An 18,041-nucleotide genomic window follows, 5' to 3' on the forward strand; every position below is an offset into this window, starting at 1 on the left:
GCTTTCAGCATGTAAGGAGCAATGTTAGTTTGCCAGCTATACGATAGAAAAAAGAAAGACTTACATTTGTATAGTACCTTTTATGACCTCGGGACGTCCCAAAGTGTTTTACAGCCAATTAAGTACTTTTTAATGTGTCGTCACTGTTGTAATGTAGGAAACTCCAATTTGCACACAGCAAAGTTCCACAAACCTATGTGGTAATGACCAGATAATCTGTTTTAATGATGGTGATTGAGAGACAAATATTGGCCAGGACACCGGGGAGAACTCTCCTGCTCTTTGAAATAGTGCCATCGGATCTTTCACGTCTATCTGCGAGGACATACGGGGCCTCAGTTTAATGTCTTATCCAAAAATATGTATGAAATATGGGCCAAGCCTATCTATAGTACAGGTGCTAAGTGTTTCAAACCCAGTCTCACTGCACAAGATAAGAGCTCACGGAGTTGGGGATAATATTTTAGCATGGATAGAGAATTGGCTAACTAACAGAAAGCAGAGAGTCAGGATAAAAGGGTCATTTTCCAGTTGGCAAACGGTAACTAGTTGGGTGTCACAGGGATCGGTGCTGGGGCCTCAACTATTTACAATCTACATTAATGACTTGGATGAAGGGACCAGGTGTAATGTAGCCAAGTTTGCGGATGATACAAAGATGGCCCTATTTCATTTTCACTTATATTTTTCCACTCCTTTCCTTTCCCCCCCCCCCCCCCCCCTTTCCTTTTGTTTCTCTCTCACACCTGGCAGCTATCTTTTGCCCTGCCAGTACACTTTACACCTAATCACAGCCTATTACCATCTCGTCTAGCTTCTAATCTCTTTTACTTCTTTTGGTTCTTTTATTCTTTTGTCCGATCGCAGCCCTGCCTTCGATCTAGTTCCTTTTCTCTCCAGTTTTGAAGAAGGGTCAAACCCGAAACGTCAACTCAAATTTCTCTCCACGGATGTTGCCTGACTTGCTGAGTTTTTCCAGCATTTTCTGTTGTTATTTAGGTGGGAAAGCAAGTTGTGCAGAGGACTCCAAGAATCTGCAAAGGGATATAGACAGGCTAAGTGAGTTGGGAAACACTTGGCAGATGGAGTATAATGTGGGAAAGTGCGAGGTTATCCACTTTGGCAGGAAAAATAAAAAAGCAAATTATTATTTAAATGGAGAGAGATTATAAAATGCTACAGTTCAGAGGGACCTGGGGGTCCTTGTGCATGAAGCACAAAAAGTTAGCATGCAGGTACAGCAAGTAATCAAAAAGGCAAATGGAATGTTGGCCTTTATTGCAAGGGGGTTGGAGTATAAAAGCAGGGAAGTCCTGCTACAACTGTACAGGGTATTGGTGAGACCACACCTTGAGTACTGCGTACAGTTTTAGTCTCCTTATTTAAGGAAGGATATACTTGCATTGGAGGCAGTTCAGAGACAATTCATTCGGTTATTCCTGAGATGAGGGGGTTGACTTATGAAGAAAGATTGAGCAGGTTGGGCCTATATTCATTGGAATTTAGAAGAATGAGAGGTGATCTTATTGAAACATATAAGATACTGAGGGGGCTCAACAAGGTAGACGCAGAGAGGATGTTTCCCCTCGTGGGGAAATCTAAAATGCGGGGGCACTGTTTTAGAATAAAGGGTCGCCCTTTTAGAACTGAGATGAGGAGGAATTTCTTTGAGGGTTGTAAATCTGTGGAATTCTCTGCCCCAGAGAGCCGTGGAGGCTGGGTCATTAAATACATTTAAGGTGGAGATAGACAGATTTTAGCAAGATAAGGGAGTGCAGGGTTATGGGGAGCGGGCAGGGAAGTGGCTTTGAGCCCAAGATCAGCCATGATCTTCTTGAATGGCGGAGCAGGTTCGAGGGGCCAAGTGACCTATTCCTGCTCCTATTTCTTATGTTATGTTTAATTCCTCCTCACGAGCACTCAGCCAATTTCAGGCAAGACTCTCCCAACAGAAGTTTCACTCCGGATATTCTGACCAACACATGCAGTTTTTGATCATGATATGTTTCTGAGTTAGTAAATGTACATAGTGATTCCTATTGCACCGAATTGTGTGAAGTTGTTTTACGTTGCACTGTATGTATGAAATGTTTAATGTTGCAACTGCCGAGCCAATAACACTTTTGTCCAGGATGGATGATTTAATGCTGGTGTAATTTCTCATCTCGCAGGACATTGTCACAGAAAGTTCCAAGTTTGACCTTGTGGCCTTTGTCCCTCTCTTGAGAGAGCGAATTTATTCCAACAATCAGTATGCAAGGCAATTCATCATCTCCTGGGTGAGTTCCAAAACACATTCCTGGTCTTCGGTGAAAGGAGTTGAGCTTTACGCTAATCAGCAGCAGATTGAATCAGTGGCTCGGGCATTTTAAAACTAATTGGAAGGCAAGTAACATTTCTGCTGCCATGCCGGCATCACCAATTTGGGCTCCAAATTCTGGCTGAGGTTTCGTCAATGTATTATTTACAGCCGTGTCCTCTGCAAGAGCTACCCAATGGGATCTATGTCCTCACTACCACTCTTAAGCATTTTTGTCTCGCTACGCAGCAAGTTCCTGTATTCACATTAGTGACCAGCAATGTTCCCTCTAATTTCCTTCTCGTGTGAGGTCCCTTCAAATTTTCTGCGGCTGCACATGCGCGATATCTTCCACTGGCAGCGGCTGGTGTGCGGTCTGCGCGGGACCTCCTGATTGGTGCGGGCACCTTAGGGGGAACGTTGGTGACCAGGTCTATACACGTAAGGGAACTTGCTTGTAATCTAATCTCTGCGCAGATTTTTCCACACTTTAAAGTTCACTGATACGTTCAGGTCAGTTTCTTGTGTTTGGGTTGATTTCTGAATGAGCTGCCAGACCACCTTTCGGGGCTGAGGTGGGGCTACTCTGAGCATTGCTTGCTCTCGTACTATTTTCTGTCTTGGCGTTCTATGCAGATTCTGGTATTGGAATGTGTTCCCGACATCAACCTGCTTGACTACCTGCCAGAAATCCTGGATGGGCTCTTTCAGATCCTCGGAGACAACAGTAAAGAGATCCGTAAAATGTAAGTGTGCGTGATTTGCAGTCGGTGCACATTGTGAGCAAGGTGCCATAGATGAGCCATTCTCTTAAGCTTTGTGAATTTTGTATTCATCCAGGTGTGGGATGTTAGTGGTCCTTGGAACACACTCCTGTCAGATGCTCAGCATCCGCATCAAGGTGTGGTGCCGATATCCCCCCAGCACTATCTGAAGCAGTTACTGCACATTCTGAAATGCAGTTGATCCAAGTCTATTCTGATGTTGAGTTGTAGTCAGAAGTGACTGACTCCAGTAGTGGTCAACCAAAGCCAGAATTCATCCAAGTACAGCAGCACATGGGTTAAAGAGCCTCTTTCAGGATAGTCTGTTAAGGTCTTGTTCAGCTTGATGCCCTTAGGCGGTGATGCTCTGTTGGCATGTGACCATGACCGCCTTTGTAAAAATTGGTACCAGCCATGGTTTTTGGCTCGGGTGGGTCCACTTTCAGAGCTTTAGCCTTGATCCTAATGTAGGTAGCAGTTGGCATCCTAAACAGATTTGGTTTTGCCTAAGGCTGTTGGTTTTTTTTTTTGCCCAGGACAAGAATGCCTCTTTTTTTTTCAGTAATGGGGGAGTGATGAAAGAGGCAGAAATTGAGGAGGAATTTCTATTCCAAGTAGATCCTCCGTGTTTCAACTGGAAGCCTTGGTCAGAGTGCTAACTCAGCATACTTACTTATTTGATGATCACAGTGTTTGAGTTAACTTACACCTGAAGGTCCAGCTTGCACATAGGGCAAGGATGATCAATGATGCACTGTTGGATCTGGTGGGTATATCTACCAGTCAAAGCTTTCTGGGGGTTCCCTTCACTGTCGCCTGGCAGGCTGCAAAAAGAATTGGGAGGACTTCCTTTAGATTGTGGCATCCTGCCCAGTCGGGCTAGGTTGTGTCGCTCCGCTGATTCACTGGTTGCCGTCTAGGTGGAGACAAAGTAAGGCAAGTTTCTTGTACAGGCAAAGCACCAGTTGCTCTGGTTAAAGGGTTGAAGCAGCAGATAATTGAGATAGGCAGCCTTGCTTATAGGAAACATTTCAGCTGTGGATGGCTACTTAACCAAGCCTGCTGGATAGAGCTTGCCCATATGCAGTCCATTGAGGTTGATGCAGCCAAGAGCTAGGTTCTTGGGAGCCAGTTATGGGTTGTGTACAGCATTGTTCAAGTAGTGAAATTGCTGCAGAAATCTGTCATGTTCTAGCTACAGACACCATGACCACAGCTCAAGGCAGTGTCACCATTTTGCAGGCTGATTTTTTACATAACCTGAAGAAGCAGCTATTGGAGGTCATGGGCGAGAGATCATGTTGGTCCCTATTTGTGTGCAGAGGTTAAATTTCTAAGTGTGAGAAAGTGTCCTCATAATTTATATACTGTTCGCTTTCACAGTCAACCAGTGAGCAACTAGATTGGAGAAGTCGCTCAATTCCCCAGCCTTGGCTGGACAGTGAATAAACCACCCTCTTAATTCACTAAAAGATATGCTAGAATCAAAATGACTGGTACTCGACTTGTCGACATCAATTCGTGAACATTTCATAAGGAGTTCATGCAAGTGGGCTGAACGTGTTTCTTACTCCTGAATTAAGAGCAAGATTACCTTTCTCCTCTTTCCACCCCCCCCCCCCACCCGTGAAACCTTCTTCCCTCCTCCCGTTGAAGGTGTTGCCTTTTGTTGGTGAATTGGCAGCCCTTTGGTGCCTTACCCAAGTTGCCATTGTTTATTTGCCAGCAATCAGGTTGACCACTGGATACATTGGAGCCTAACCCTGTAAACTCAATCCTGCTTCCCAACTGAGCACTTCCAAGAAGGGTTCCTGGACATTTATTCCTTTCTGATCGGGGTCACTGAAAAGGCAGTGGTTGTATCTCTATACCTGCCTGGCTGCCATCAGCTAACTCAGCAAAGGCTGCCGATTGTTCTTCGGGCCTTCCTGATCTGTACGGCTGGGTTGTTTGCTATCTTGAGCAGCTCTGTCATTGGGAGCTCAGGGTGAGATGGTTTTGTATTTACCACTTTCTTGCTGCAGCTTATTCAGCAAGTTCCATCCGGATAACTTATTCTTAACTTACTTCCAGGTGCGAGACTGTCCTCGTTGAGTTTCTGAAAGAGATCAAGAAAAACCCTTCAAGTGTCAAGTTTGCTGAAATGGCCAACATCTTGGTCATCCACTGCCAGGCCTCTGGTGAGTCTCCCTTCCTCCTCTGTTCCCTTTTCTTCTCCTCCCCGCTTTCTCCTCCCCCCTTCCCCGCTTTCCCCTCCCCCCCCCTTTCTCCTCCTCCCCTCCTCCTCCTCCCCTCCTCCCCCCCCCCCCCTTTTCCCCTCCTCCCCTCACCCCCTTTCCCCATCTCCTATCCATATGATACAGCTGCTTCCCTCCTATTCTTTCTATCATGAGCCCTGGTATATTCAGAGGAAACCTCAAACAGATATTACCACAGTAAAGCAAGAGCATGTTACGTGGACTGGATGGACACTTGCCTTTCATTCTGGGACTTGGGACCAAATCCATTCTCATCTCTGTACCGGCTCCAAGGGTCCAATGTGAAATGATTTTGGTTAGTGCCAGCACAGTTCCAAGTGAGCAAAACCTTAGTCCATATGACCTTTAATTTAGTACAACCTCTCAGTCTCACACCAATAGGCCATAGGAAATGTGGGGAGAAATGTCACATTGGTGCAGTAGGAAGTGCTCTTCTGAGGGTGGGGCTGAGGCATATTGTTGGGTCTATTTAAAAGGAGCTTTACTCCATGTCAAACTGTGTTGTATTGGACCTGGGAGTGCTTGTTGCTGACACTGGGTATCTGACATGCAAAGCATTCCATTCTCCAGAGCTAACATTCCTTATTAGTTACTGTAGTTCATAAAAATAATTAAAAAAAACTAAAAGGCTACTAGCCTTCGGATAGAAACCATTATAATTCCATAAGCTCATAGATGTACAGTAAAGGTGCGATTTGCCTATAGGTGCAGTTTTGGGTTTGTATATGTTTGACCCAATGCATACAGGAAGGATCCAGGTCTGATCTTCACTCTGCTCTGCTGGGTAACCTCAGTCTGGGCCCTTCATTTGGCCTGGGTTAGGCAGGGGAAATTGTCCCAGGTTACCTGCGTTGGATGTTTGGGTATGGACAGGAGTGAATTTGGCTGTGATGCCTCCTGCAGTTGATAAGCTTGCAGGTGTTCACAGTGCAGGCTATCGTGCGAATAAAGGAATGGCTATTTAGTTGAGCGATTGGCTCTGATGGAGCCTGCCCCAGCAAGAGATCAACTGCTTCAGGAAAGGGGTGAAAATGAAGGGCTATATTTGAGCTAGACTGCACTATTTGCCACTATGCATGCAGTCAATGAGCTTTCATCAGATGCTGCACAGGCAGGAGAGCATTTTTATTCATTGAACTTTTTCTTCCAGTTGTTGTGCTGCATATCTGGCTCAGTACTTGAATTGGTGCTCAATAACATGATTAAAGCTACTGGATTTATACATTTAGCCCTTGATGGGAGGGCTCCACGACGGTCATTTCTTGTCTCTACACCTCGGAGGCTATGTGGACACTATACTGTCCTCCCCATTTTATTTCCCAAGAGAATTTTCTTTTATTCGTTGCTGGCAAGGCCTACATTTATTCCCCATCCCTAGTTGCCCTGAGAAGATGGTACAGCTGAACGGCTCGCTAGGCCACTTCAGAGGGCTGTTAATGGCATGGGACTCGAATCACACACAGACCAGACCGGGTAAGGATGGCAGGTTTCCTTCCCTAAACCATTTGGGTTTTTACGACAATCATTTCATGGTCACTTTTACTGATGCCAGCTTTTTATTTCCAGATTTATGAAACTGAATTTAAACTCTCAAACTGTCGTGGTGAAATTTGAACCCCTGTTCTCTGAATTATTAGTCGAAGCTTCTGGATCACTAGTCCAGTAACCTAACCACCGCACTACTGAGTGGGCAACCTCTTGCTTGGTCTCCACGTGTACTGCTCCCAGCTATCTGAGAGCAGCAGGGGTGGAGGGTCCAGGTCGTTTTTTTTTTCTTTCCTCCTAATCCCGAAGGCATGTGATGTGGCTGGGATGAAGAATTTGGTGTGCGGGATTTCTGGTATGAACTCTTGCACCAACGCATCGCCCGCAGGTATTAATTTTATGGTGGGTGAAATGGATTGTGCAGCTGCCAATCCACAGCATGGTTGTACTGCATTTCCCATAGATTGGTCCCAGAGCCTAAGCTATCCTCTCTCCCTTTCTCCCCCACCACTGCCGCCTCTGTGGAAATGAAAGGTGCAATTGGAATGAGACCTATTTAAAGTAGAAAATTCTCAAGTTTTTAGCTGGTGATTGGAGGCTCAAACTGAGTTACATAGAACTTAGAGAACAGAAACAGGCCATTTGGTTTCTGCTCCACATGAGCCTCCTCCCACCTTACTTCATCTAACCCTAACAACATATCCTTCTATTCCCTTCTCCTTCATGTGCTTATCTAGCTTCCCCTTAAATGCATCTATTCGATTCGCCTCAACCACTCCCTGTGGTAGCGAGTTCCACATTCTCATCATTCTGAGTTCCCAATTGTTGCCTAAATAGGGTCTTGGGTTAAGACTGCAGTTGAATTCGGAATAATATCCCTTTCTCGTGTCTCTGGCTGTTCAGTAATCGCAATGCTGCACAAAAACCTACTACAGGTAGACTATCCTTTATCCGAAAACCTCGGGACCAGCCGTGTTTCGGTTTTCGGAGAATTTCGGATTTCGGAAGGTGGGTCGGCAGGGGTCCGCGCGGGGGAGTCGTGTGCACGACCCCCTGCCGACCCCCCCGCCGGCGCCGACCCCCGCCGGCTGCCCCCCGCCGGCCCCGACCCCCCCGCCGGCCCCGACCCCCCCCCGCGGACCTCCGCTGGCCCCGACCCCTCCCCGCCGGCGCCGACCCCCCCCCCCCCGCCAACTTGGGGTCGGGGCCGGGGGGAGTCGGCGGGGTGTCGTGCGCACGACTTACGCTGACGCTCAGCGTAAGTCGGCGGGGGTCGGGGCCGGGGGGGGGGGGCCGGCGGGGGTTGGGGCCGGCGGGGGTCCGCGGGGGGTCGTGCGCACGACTTACGCTGGACTTACGCTGACCGAAAAAACCTTCGGTTTTTAGAGGGTTTCGGTTTTCGGAAGTCCGGATAAAGGGTAGTCTACCTGTACTAAAATTTTAACTCAAAAGATTAAGAAAAATTGTAAGTGTTATATTTCTGTTAAGGTAACAGTAGGTTCTTATAATGGCATTTTGTGCTAAATTAATGTAGACAGTGTAATATGGAAATGACTGTAGAGCTAAATGGTGCAATGGATTAAACACAGTGTTCTTTCACCTCGAGGCCTGAGTTTTAATCCAGCCCTGACTGATAACACAGGAATTAGGAGTTGGAGTAGGCCATAGGGCCCCCTTGAGCCTGCTCCACCATTCAATAAGATCGTGGTTGATCTTCGACTTCAACTCCACTTTCCCACCTGACCCCCCATCTCCCTTGATTCCCCATGAGTCCAGAAATCTATCGATCTCAGCTTTGAATATACTCAACGATTCAGCCCTTTGGGGCAGAGAATTCCAAAGATTCACAACCCTGAGTGAAGAATTTCCTCCTCATCACTGTCTTAAAAGGCCGACCACTTATCCTGAGACAATGACCTCTAGTTATAGACACTCCAGCCATGGGAAACAACCTCTCAGCATCTACCTTGTCAATCCCCCTCCGAATACTATATGTTTTAATGAGATCACCTCTCATTCTTCTAAACTCCGGAACATTCTAGGCCCATTCTACTCAATCTCTGGGAGGAAAGTCTTCCCTCTCTACTGGCTGTAAGGGTATATGTGAAATGAGTTGGGTAGCCTCAGCCCAGTTTCTTGTGGCATTGAATCTGTGTATAAAACTATTCACACTTTGATGCAAATTTAGTCTGACTTGTAGTTTGTTTTGGCTGGTTTAGGAAATGAAAATAAAGGATACTGTTCTTCTGACTTGAATTTTGAATCGAAGTGTTGACCTCAAACCCCATTTATGTAATAATTGGGAACATTGGGCCTTTAATCCGCCAATAGCCAAGCTCAAATCGCCAGTTAATTGGTGCTCTTCTGAGTGCTGGCCAAGTACAGGGAGTTTTACTCGAACTGACATGAGAGTGCTCAACACTGCTGCTATTCCTGAATTGTGGGGTATTCCATTCCTCAGCACTGACTTTCACCCAGATCGGAAAAGCACACACTCTCTCAGTCTCAAAACTTTGCACAGTGCTCTTTCTAAGTCCTGCAGATGTCCGCTTTCAGTTGCACGGGTTGTTGTGTCTCTCGTTGAGTCAGAGTGCCTATGAGTCATGGTCACACTGCCTCTCCTGTTTGTTTTTTTGCTTCCCACAGATGATTTGATTCAGCTGACTGCGATGACGTGGATGAGGGAGTTCATCCAGTTAGCGGGCCGTGTGATGCTGCCCTATTCTTCAGGAATCCTGACGGCCGTCCTACCCTGCCTCTCCTACGATGACAGGAAGAAGAGTATCCTTTTCACCAGCCAAACTACTAAATGTGCAGGTTATCTACTGCAAGCCTTGGCTGTTACAGACTCATTGAGAAGGCACAGTGTGCAGTTTTTACCGTAGTACTACTTTTGGGACTTTCTGCAGACACATTCTTTTACTCTTTGGAGACCAGGTCAAAAAAGAGAAACCAATTGTGGTATTTGTCAGACAATCCCTAAATCTGATGCCATTCCCCCATGGACAATTCTCACTGCCTTAAAAGCAGTTCCTTCTGTCTCATTTACATTGTCATATAGTCACCTTTACCTCCTGCTGACACACTAAGAATCATGAGCCTTTTGCTCCATTATCCCTTCCTCCCTCAGTCTATCTCCCAATTGTGTGTGCACTTGGTCACGTAATTGTGCGCTGCACGCCGTGGTGACATCACTGTGCGTGCACTTGGTCGTGTAGTTATGCACAGCATGTGGTGTTAGGCATGAGGTATGGTGGCACTAGGTACAGACCAACAGTCCTTCCTGTGCTGATGCTGCTCTTGGCCCCTTCGTCATTGGCTGGTGCTGTCTGGAAGGTCGGGCATCTCCTCGTGTGGAGCAGAGTTAAGTTGCAAGGACCTTGCTTGTCGGCCTTTGGCATTGTTGGGCGCTTAGCATTTCTGGGAGGGGGTTTGGGGGGGAGACCTTGCGCGAGGCAACTGAACAAGATGGTGAAGCACTTGGAAACGATAGCCTGAGTCGGGTATGGGTTGGGGGTGGGGTGGAGGAACAGAAACCTTGGGTTATGGGTACTGTGTGGCAGAGCGGAGGCTGACACATTCAGTTGCAGTAAAATGAACAGGTGAAGCAAGGTCTTAGCAGGTGTGTGCCTTGCAGACTCTTGTGCAGCTAAATATTAGCAGTAACTTTGTTCCAACATCTACTATATTGTGTCCGTTTTCAAACTCTAATTATTGTGGTTGCTGAGGCTTAAAAGTTGATGATTAATTTGATGCCAATTAAACTGAGGTGAGTGAAGCAAACCGTGTTAACTGTTGTGGTGTAAATGTAGTTTATCTTGTGGAAAGTGGTCCTGAGGTTTTTTTTATCTGCTATAATGCTCCAGCCCTGTAGCTTTGCCGAAATATACTAACCATATCGAGCTGGGGGAGATAGCAAAATGGTAATGGAGGGAGTCTGCAGTGTCTGCCCCTGCCTTGAATGCTGAGATGCACAGAAGGATGGTTGTGGTTGTTGGAAGTTAATCATTGCAATACCCAGACATCACTGAAGAAGTTCCTCAAGGTAGCATCCACAGCCCAACCATCTTCAGCTGCTTCATCAGCGACCGTTTCTCTCTCAGTCATGAGTGGGGCTGTTTGCTGACAATTCTACAGTGTTCAGCTCAACTCACAGTTCTGATAAAGAAACAGCCCAGGGCTGTGTACTTGGACAACATTCAGGTTTGGGTAGACAAGTGGCAGATAACATTCCTACCACATGAGTGCCAGGCAGTGACCTTCTCCAACAAGAGAAACTTCATCCAACTTCCCCTGGCTGTCAGTGGTGCTGCTCTTGACAAGATCCCTGCCAGCAACATCTTGGTCAGAAGGTTAACTGGAACTGTGGCTCTTGGGCCTGTGTTGTATCAGGGACGGCAGATTGCTCTCGGTCCTCTGTTGTATTGTTTGCTGTAGATCCCTGTCCTGCTTTATTTACAGCTCTTGGTGTGCCAGCTCCTTAACCCAAAGTCCAGGTATTAAAGAGGTAGCGAACGTGTGTAACCAGACCCTGATGAAGCTGATCTTGCCCGAGGATGACGGTGACCATATCCGACAGATAACGCTGCAGCAGCTGGACGCCACCGGCGATGAGTCCTGCTCGAGCGGCAAGAACTCCTCCGACCGTAAGTAATCGCTGCGTACCGATAATGTGCTTTATATAGAAACTGGTACATACTGGAATGAGAGTTCAGCCGGACTCGAGTCTGAAATGCATTTGGCAACAATTCCAACCTCCGCCCCTGCCAGCTGATGATAGTGTGTCGACGTGTGCTTTCTCTAGTGCTGCCAGTCTCTTGTATCTTGCTGTGGCAGCCATCTCCCCTCTATGAATCGAGACAGTGAATGTGGGATGACCATGCTACCATGAGGTGCATCACAGCCCAGTGGGAGACTGTCATCAACCAATCATCACGCACGTGCGCTTTCCACCAGGGGCTGCCGGCGAACTGGCGCAGGGGCCATTTCTTGTTGGTCTCGGGTTGGCTCAGTGGTAACGCTCTCGCCTCTGATTCAGAAGGTTGTGGGTTCAAGCATCACTCCAGGGCTTGAACACACAATTCGTACTGTTAGCCCTACTTGTATCACATGCCTTGCTTTTAAATTTCAGTTTAGTCTTGATCTCTCTCCATTTATCTGCGGAACTCTTGTACTCTATCGCATATATGAAGATTCCTCATTGCTGATGCGTTGTCCATTTAATTAGGGCCAGATACTGTCTCCTCTCCCTGAGCTTCACCTTGTGCTGGGAGATTTCCTGTGAATTGTGTCCCTGCTCCTGCCAGATCCTGTTTTGTCCTTGACCCTTTCGGTCTATGCTAATCAGCATCATTTCATTTTGATGCCATTTTTCTCCTTTGGATGAGATATTAAACTGAGGCCCGGTGTCTGCCTGTTCTGGTGATGCAGGCGGACGATCCCCTGGCACTTTCTGAAGACCAGGGATCTGTCCTGGTGGCCTGGCCAATGCTCATCCCTTAACCGTCACTAGCAAAAATAACATTAACCAATCATTTATCTCCGTTCTCTTTGTGTGCCCTTGCTTTGTGTGTGAATGGGTTGCCACATTTGCCAACATAAGTGGCTGCACTTCAATGTAATTCACTGTATGCAAAGTGCCAGTGCTGAGGAACTTCAGTTATGTGGAGAGACTAGAGAAACTGGCATTGTTCTCTTTAGAGCAGAGAAGGTTAAGGAGAGATTTAATAGAGGTGTTCAAAACTGAAGTGCTTTTTTATATAGAGTAGATGTGGAGACACTGTTTCTGCTGGCAAGAGGAATGGTAACCAGAGGATACAGATTTAAGGTAATTGGCAAAAGAACCAGAGGGGAGAGGAGCAGAAATTTTACACAGTGAGTTGTTGTGATCTGAAATGCATTTCCTGAAAGGGTGGTGAAAGCAGATTCAACAGTAACTTTCAAAAGGGAATTGGATAAACACTTGAAAAGGAAAAATTTGCAGGGCTATGGGGAAAGAGCAGGTGAGTGGGACTAATTGGATAGCGCTCTCAAAGAGCTGGTACAGGCACGATGGGCCGAATGGCGGCCTCCTGTGCTGTATAATTCTATTATATTAGACAGTAGTGTACCAGTGAATGTTGCGTACTTAACATTCATTTTCCATTCTGCTTTCTTTTCTCGCTTCAATTTTCTTCTGTTCTTCACTGGAAGCACTAGTTCCTTGCTGGCTACGGCTCCACTGGCACCAGCCCTCCTCCAGTGCCCCCCTCACGTGGCTATTTTCAGACTGTTGGCAGGCTCTTTGACTGTGGAAGGCATGAGGCTGATCTGGTCCTCACCCTTGCACACGTGGACTATCCTGCAGGGATCATGGATACTGATCAGGAACCTTGGTGTTGTCTGTTTCTCCTTCCCTCGTGCCCAACTGCTGCACCTGCTGAGATCAAATAAGTTGACACAGACCAAAGATGGAACCTGGCTCCTTGAGATCTGTATGGCCCAGTACCACCTTGGGCGATTCCCTTACCCATGGGTTAGGTTGTGACGTGTGTTTGGTATACAGTAAACCCCCCCCCAACTGCGGGGGATACGTCCCTGGAAACCCCCGTGGTTAGTAAAACTGCGGTTTGCAAATACAGTATAAATGTTCAAATAACACACTAAAAAAGAATATAAAAGCAATAAAATCATGTTATTTACCTTAATCCTAAATTAAAAACCTCGTATACGCAAAATTCACTGCCGCGGTTGACAAAATTGTCGCAGAGAGGAAACAGTGTATACTTGAAATCCGCGTATGGCAAAACCGCGGTTGGGGCGGGATTCCTGTATTCTATACAGATTGCACCTGTAGCTCTTTTTTCCTTCACTAGGCTTAACCCTCAGTCCTGGAAAATTTCTGACTCTGAGCTGACCATTTTTACCTTGAGCACAAAGAAACATGCTCTAATATAGCATTAGCAAGGCAGCTGGAGTGAAATACCGCAATCCTATGGGAGAGGAGTTAAGCATAAATGCAGTGAAAGGGCAGAGGTGTCTAAAACAGTAAGTCCTTGGGTATAAAAGATGCACGTTAGGGCAGATAGCGGAGAGGTTGTTCAGAGAGGTGGGTCTTAACGGTGGTGTGGGAGGGGAGGGATTTAGGGGAGGAGTGTGGGGCCTAGGTAGCTGAAGTGCAAGGGGGAAATGCACAAGGGGGCAGCTGAATGGAGAGTTTTCTGGGGTTGGGGGGGGTGTTGTCGTGCTGGAGGAGGTTACCGAGATGGGGAGGGGCGAGATCGTGGGGGATTTCAACACAAGGATGAGCGGTTTGAAACGGTGCTATCAATGCAGAATTTTTTTATTGGTGTACAGCAATAGAAATAACACTAAGTTATCAAATACTGAAAAGCACAAAGATCAGATGACTGCTAGGAAATGGATAAGCTTGCCCAGCTCTCTCGGATCCCCTTGAAGGGCCACGTCTGAAAGTCGAGAGACTGGTTTTGGATTTTCAGTTTCTGCAAATCGAAGAGCTTTTTCAGTATTTACCTGAGATAGTGGAGTCCATCGAACAAGTAAGGTGGCCATGCTTTTCACCACCCAGACCCTACACTCTGCAATTCCCTGACTAAGCCCCTCCACCGCCACCTCCTCCTCCTTTTAAGACTGTCCTTAAAATCTACCTCTTCGACCACGCTTTTGGGCAACCCCCCCTAATATCTCCACCTTTGGTTCCATGTCCATTTATTTCTGAGTACCCTTCTGTGAAGCGCCTTGGGCTGTTTTTCTATGTTAAAGGTGTTATTTAAGTGCAAGTTGTTGAATTTGATCTGGTCACAGTGGATTATGTGGTTACATGTAAATTGGAAATTGCCGTAGTAGAGTCTTGCATCCAGTAGGTGGCACTATAGGCTCACCTGTGAACCTTGAAACGAATACTTGATTTGGGTTATCGGCAGTGTTTTTTTTACATAGTCTAGATAAATGGTGGGAAATGATAAAGATTTATTAACTACATACCTCAACTTCTCGTTTTTCATTCTCCTGATGTGTGGTACCCAGGTTGATTGTGAAGTTGACGTACATTATTGTTAAAGAAAGTGTTCTTGTTTTTGCTAGCTAGCCCTCATTACCCAGTGATGACTGAAGTGTATGCTTGCTATTTCCAGAATAATTGAGATCCCTTAAGGGGTTGAAAGGGAGGATGAATTAATAGTTAAGATGCTAAATGATGACTTCCCTGGAGCAGGCATGAATAACACGTCACCCACCTTGGTCGGTCTGCAACAAAATTTAAAAGTCAAGTCGGCTTAAAGGGCTCAAAACCAATAAAAGCAAGTTCTTCTCTCTCGTGCACGTGCGCTCCTGTGCTTTCTTGCATATTCTCTTTCTTGCACGCGCGGTCCCTCCCTCTCGTGCACTCACTGTTTTCCTTTCTCTCTTGCTCACAGAAACTCATTGGGTGGAGGGGGTGAACTGTGTGAGAATCGGTGGTTTAAATATTTAATATCTGGGGAGTTGATAGCTGGGACCTGGGTTGATGCCCAGTCCAGACTGATGGCCATGGATACCACTTTCTCCCAGCTATAATAATGAGGCTCGTGTCTGGGGCAATGTTTAGCTCGTGGAGAATGTCCTGTAGCACAGAAACACCCCTTAAGCTGGCACGTTATAGTCTCACTTGGAGGCTCTAAAGTTGGTCCGTGTGGGAAATGGAAGTGTCGTATCTGTACAGTAGGGGGACGCCACTGGTCGGGTCTAGTAGTGGGAGAGTGCGGAGGGAGGGAGCTCTGCTGTCTGCTTGATGCTGACACTTGGTGACAGGATTCCATTTGCAGCATTGATCTCCCTGACTATGCGCGAGAAAATTATTAACCTGTTCCTGATTGAGTGAATGTAAATAAAGCTGTACTTATATTAAAGGTACTTCCTCGCGTGCTTGTATCTCATCCCTTGTCTCGCGTTTCAGTTCTGTAGCCTGGGAGAGGGTTCCATCCACAGCAGATGTGCACAATGTGTGAAATGTATTCATTACATGTATCCATGTAATAGCAAAGCCAGTAGCCACTGTGCCGAGCAGCTGGTGTAGCACTGAGCCAAGCAGACCAGAAGATTCTGGGTTTGATGCCTGCTCCGTGCTGAGTTTAGCTGGTCTCGGAACGGGGAGCAGTTGGGTGTTCTTATCTATCTAATCGTAGCCAGAAAATCACCTACAACGGCTCCTCTTCCCACTCCCGCATCGTTACCTCTGGTGTCCCCCAAGGATCTATCCTTGGCCCCCTCCTATTTCTCATCTACATGTTGCCCCTTGGCGACATCATCCGAAAACACAGTGTCAGTTTCCACATGTGCGCTGATGACGCCCAGCTCTACCTCACCACCACCTCTCTCGACCTCTCCATGGTCTCTAAATTGTCAGACTGCTTGTCCGACATCCAGTTCTGGATGAGCAGAAATTTTCTCCAATTAAATATTGGGAAGACTGATGCCATTGTCTTCGGTCCCCGACACAAACTCCGTTCCCGAGCCACTGACTCCATCCCTCTCCCTAACATCTGTCTGAGGCTGAACCACACTGTTCGCAACCTTGGTGTCGTATTTGACCCTGAAATGAGCTTCTGACCACATATCCGTGGAATTATGAAGACTGCCTATTTCCACTTTTGTAACATTGCCCGTCTCCGTCCCGCCTCAACTCATCTGCTGAAACCCTCATCCATGCTTTTGTTACCTCTAGACTTGACTATTCCACTCTTGCTGGCCTCCCACATTCTACCCTACATAAACTTGAGGTGATCCAAAACTCGGCTGCCTGTATCCTAACTTGCACCCATCACCCCTGTGCTCGCTGACCTGCATTGGCTCCTGGTTAAGCAACGCCTCAATTTCAAAATTCTCATCCTTGTTTTCAAATCCCTCCATGGCCTCACCTCTCCCTATCTCTGTAATCTCCTCCAGCCCCACAACCCCCCGAGATATCTGCGCTCCTCAAATTCTGCCCTGTTGAGTATCCCTGATTATAATCGCTCAACCATTGGTGGCCGTGCCCTCCGCTGCCTAGGCAGTGTCCAAAACTAGCGGCTAGTTACTAATAAATCCAATAAGGAATTGAGGAGAAACTTCTTTGCTCAAAGAATGGTGATAATATGAAGCTCGCTATCACATGGAGTGGTTGTGGCGAATAGCATAGATACATTTAAGGGGAAGCTAGATTAGTACACGAGGGAGAAAGGAATAGAACAGTATGCTGGTAGGGTGAGATGAAGTAAATAAAGTGGGAGGAGGTGCATGTGAAGCATAAACACCAGCATTGACCTGTTGGCCGAATGGCCTGTTTCTGTGCTGTTAATTCTATGTAAGCACTGGGGTTCACTTCTAGAGGAATAGAATTGAAAAGGAGGGAAGTTTCTTTTATTCGTTCCTGAGATGTGGGCGTCGCTGGCAAGGCCAGCATTTATTGCCCATCCCTAATTGCCCTTCAGAATGGTGAGCCGCCGCCTTGAACCGCTGCAGTCCGTGTGGTGAAGGTACTCCCACAGTGCTGTTAGGGAGGGAGTTCCAGGATTTTGACTCAGCGACGATGAAGGAACGGCGATAGTCAGGATGGTGTGTGATTTGGAGGGGAACTTGGAGGTGGTGGTGTTCCCATGCACCTGCTGCCCTTGTCCTTCTCGGTGGTAGAGGTCACGGGTTTGGGAGGTGCTCCCAAGGAAGCCTTGGCGAGTTGCTGCAGTGCATCTTGTAGATGGTACACACTGCAGCCACAGTACGCCGGTGGTGGAGGGAGTGAATGTTTAAGGTGATGGATGGGGTGGCGATCAAGTGGGCTGCTTTGTCCTGGATGGTGTCGAGCTTCTTGAGTGTTGTTAAAGCTGCACTCATCCAGGCAAGTGGAGAGTATTCCATCACACTCCTGACTTGTGCCTTCTAGATAGTGGAAAGGCTTTGGGGAGTCGGGAGGTGAGACACTTGCTGCAGAATACCCAGCCTCTGACCTGCTCTTGTAGCCACATTATTTATGTAGCTGGTCCAGTTAAGTTTCTGGTCAATGGTGACCCCCCAGGTTGTTGATGATGGGGGATTCAGCGATGGTAATGCCGTTGAATGTCAAGGGGCAGTGGTTAGACTCTCTTGTTGGAGATGGTTATTGCCTGGCACTTGTTTGGTGCGAATGTTATTGCCACTTATCAGCCCAAGCCTGAATGTTGTCCAGGTCTTGCTGCATGCGGATATGGACTGCTTCATTTTCTGAGGAGTTGTGAATGGCACTGA

At 47.0% G+C, this 18,041-nt stretch overlaps 1 protein-coding gene across 1 annotated transcript in view; it reads left to right on the forward strand.

The window, feature by feature from the left end:
- The window catches only part of vac14 (vac14 homolog (S. cerevisiae)), a 398,888-nt gene that overhangs the window by 18,530 nt on the left and 362,317 nt on the right, over positions 1 to 18,041 (forward strand). Inside the window, exons 4-8 of the mRNA XM_085992023.1 lie at positions 2,172 to 2,279; positions 2,936 to 3,045; positions 5,137 to 5,243; positions 9,453 to 9,587; positions 11,303 to 11,452. Of these exons, the coding sequence (XP_085848149.1) occupies positions 2,172 to 2,279; positions 2,936 to 3,045; positions 5,137 to 5,243; positions 9,453 to 9,587; positions 11,303 to 11,452 (610 nt within the window). The remainder of the gene's footprint in view (positions 1 to 2,171; positions 2,280 to 2,935; positions 3,046 to 5,136; positions 5,244 to 9,452; positions 9,588 to 11,302; positions 11,453 to 18,041) is intronic.

This window comes from Somniosus microcephalus, chromosome 6 (genome assembly GCF_052327205.1).
Source record: "Somniosus microcephalus isolate GS21.2 chromosome 6, FLI_Smic_1.0, whole genome shotgun sequence".
Lineage (NCBI taxonomy): Eukaryota > Metazoa > Chordata > Chondrichthyes > Squaliformes > Somniosidae > Somniosus > Somniosus microcephalus.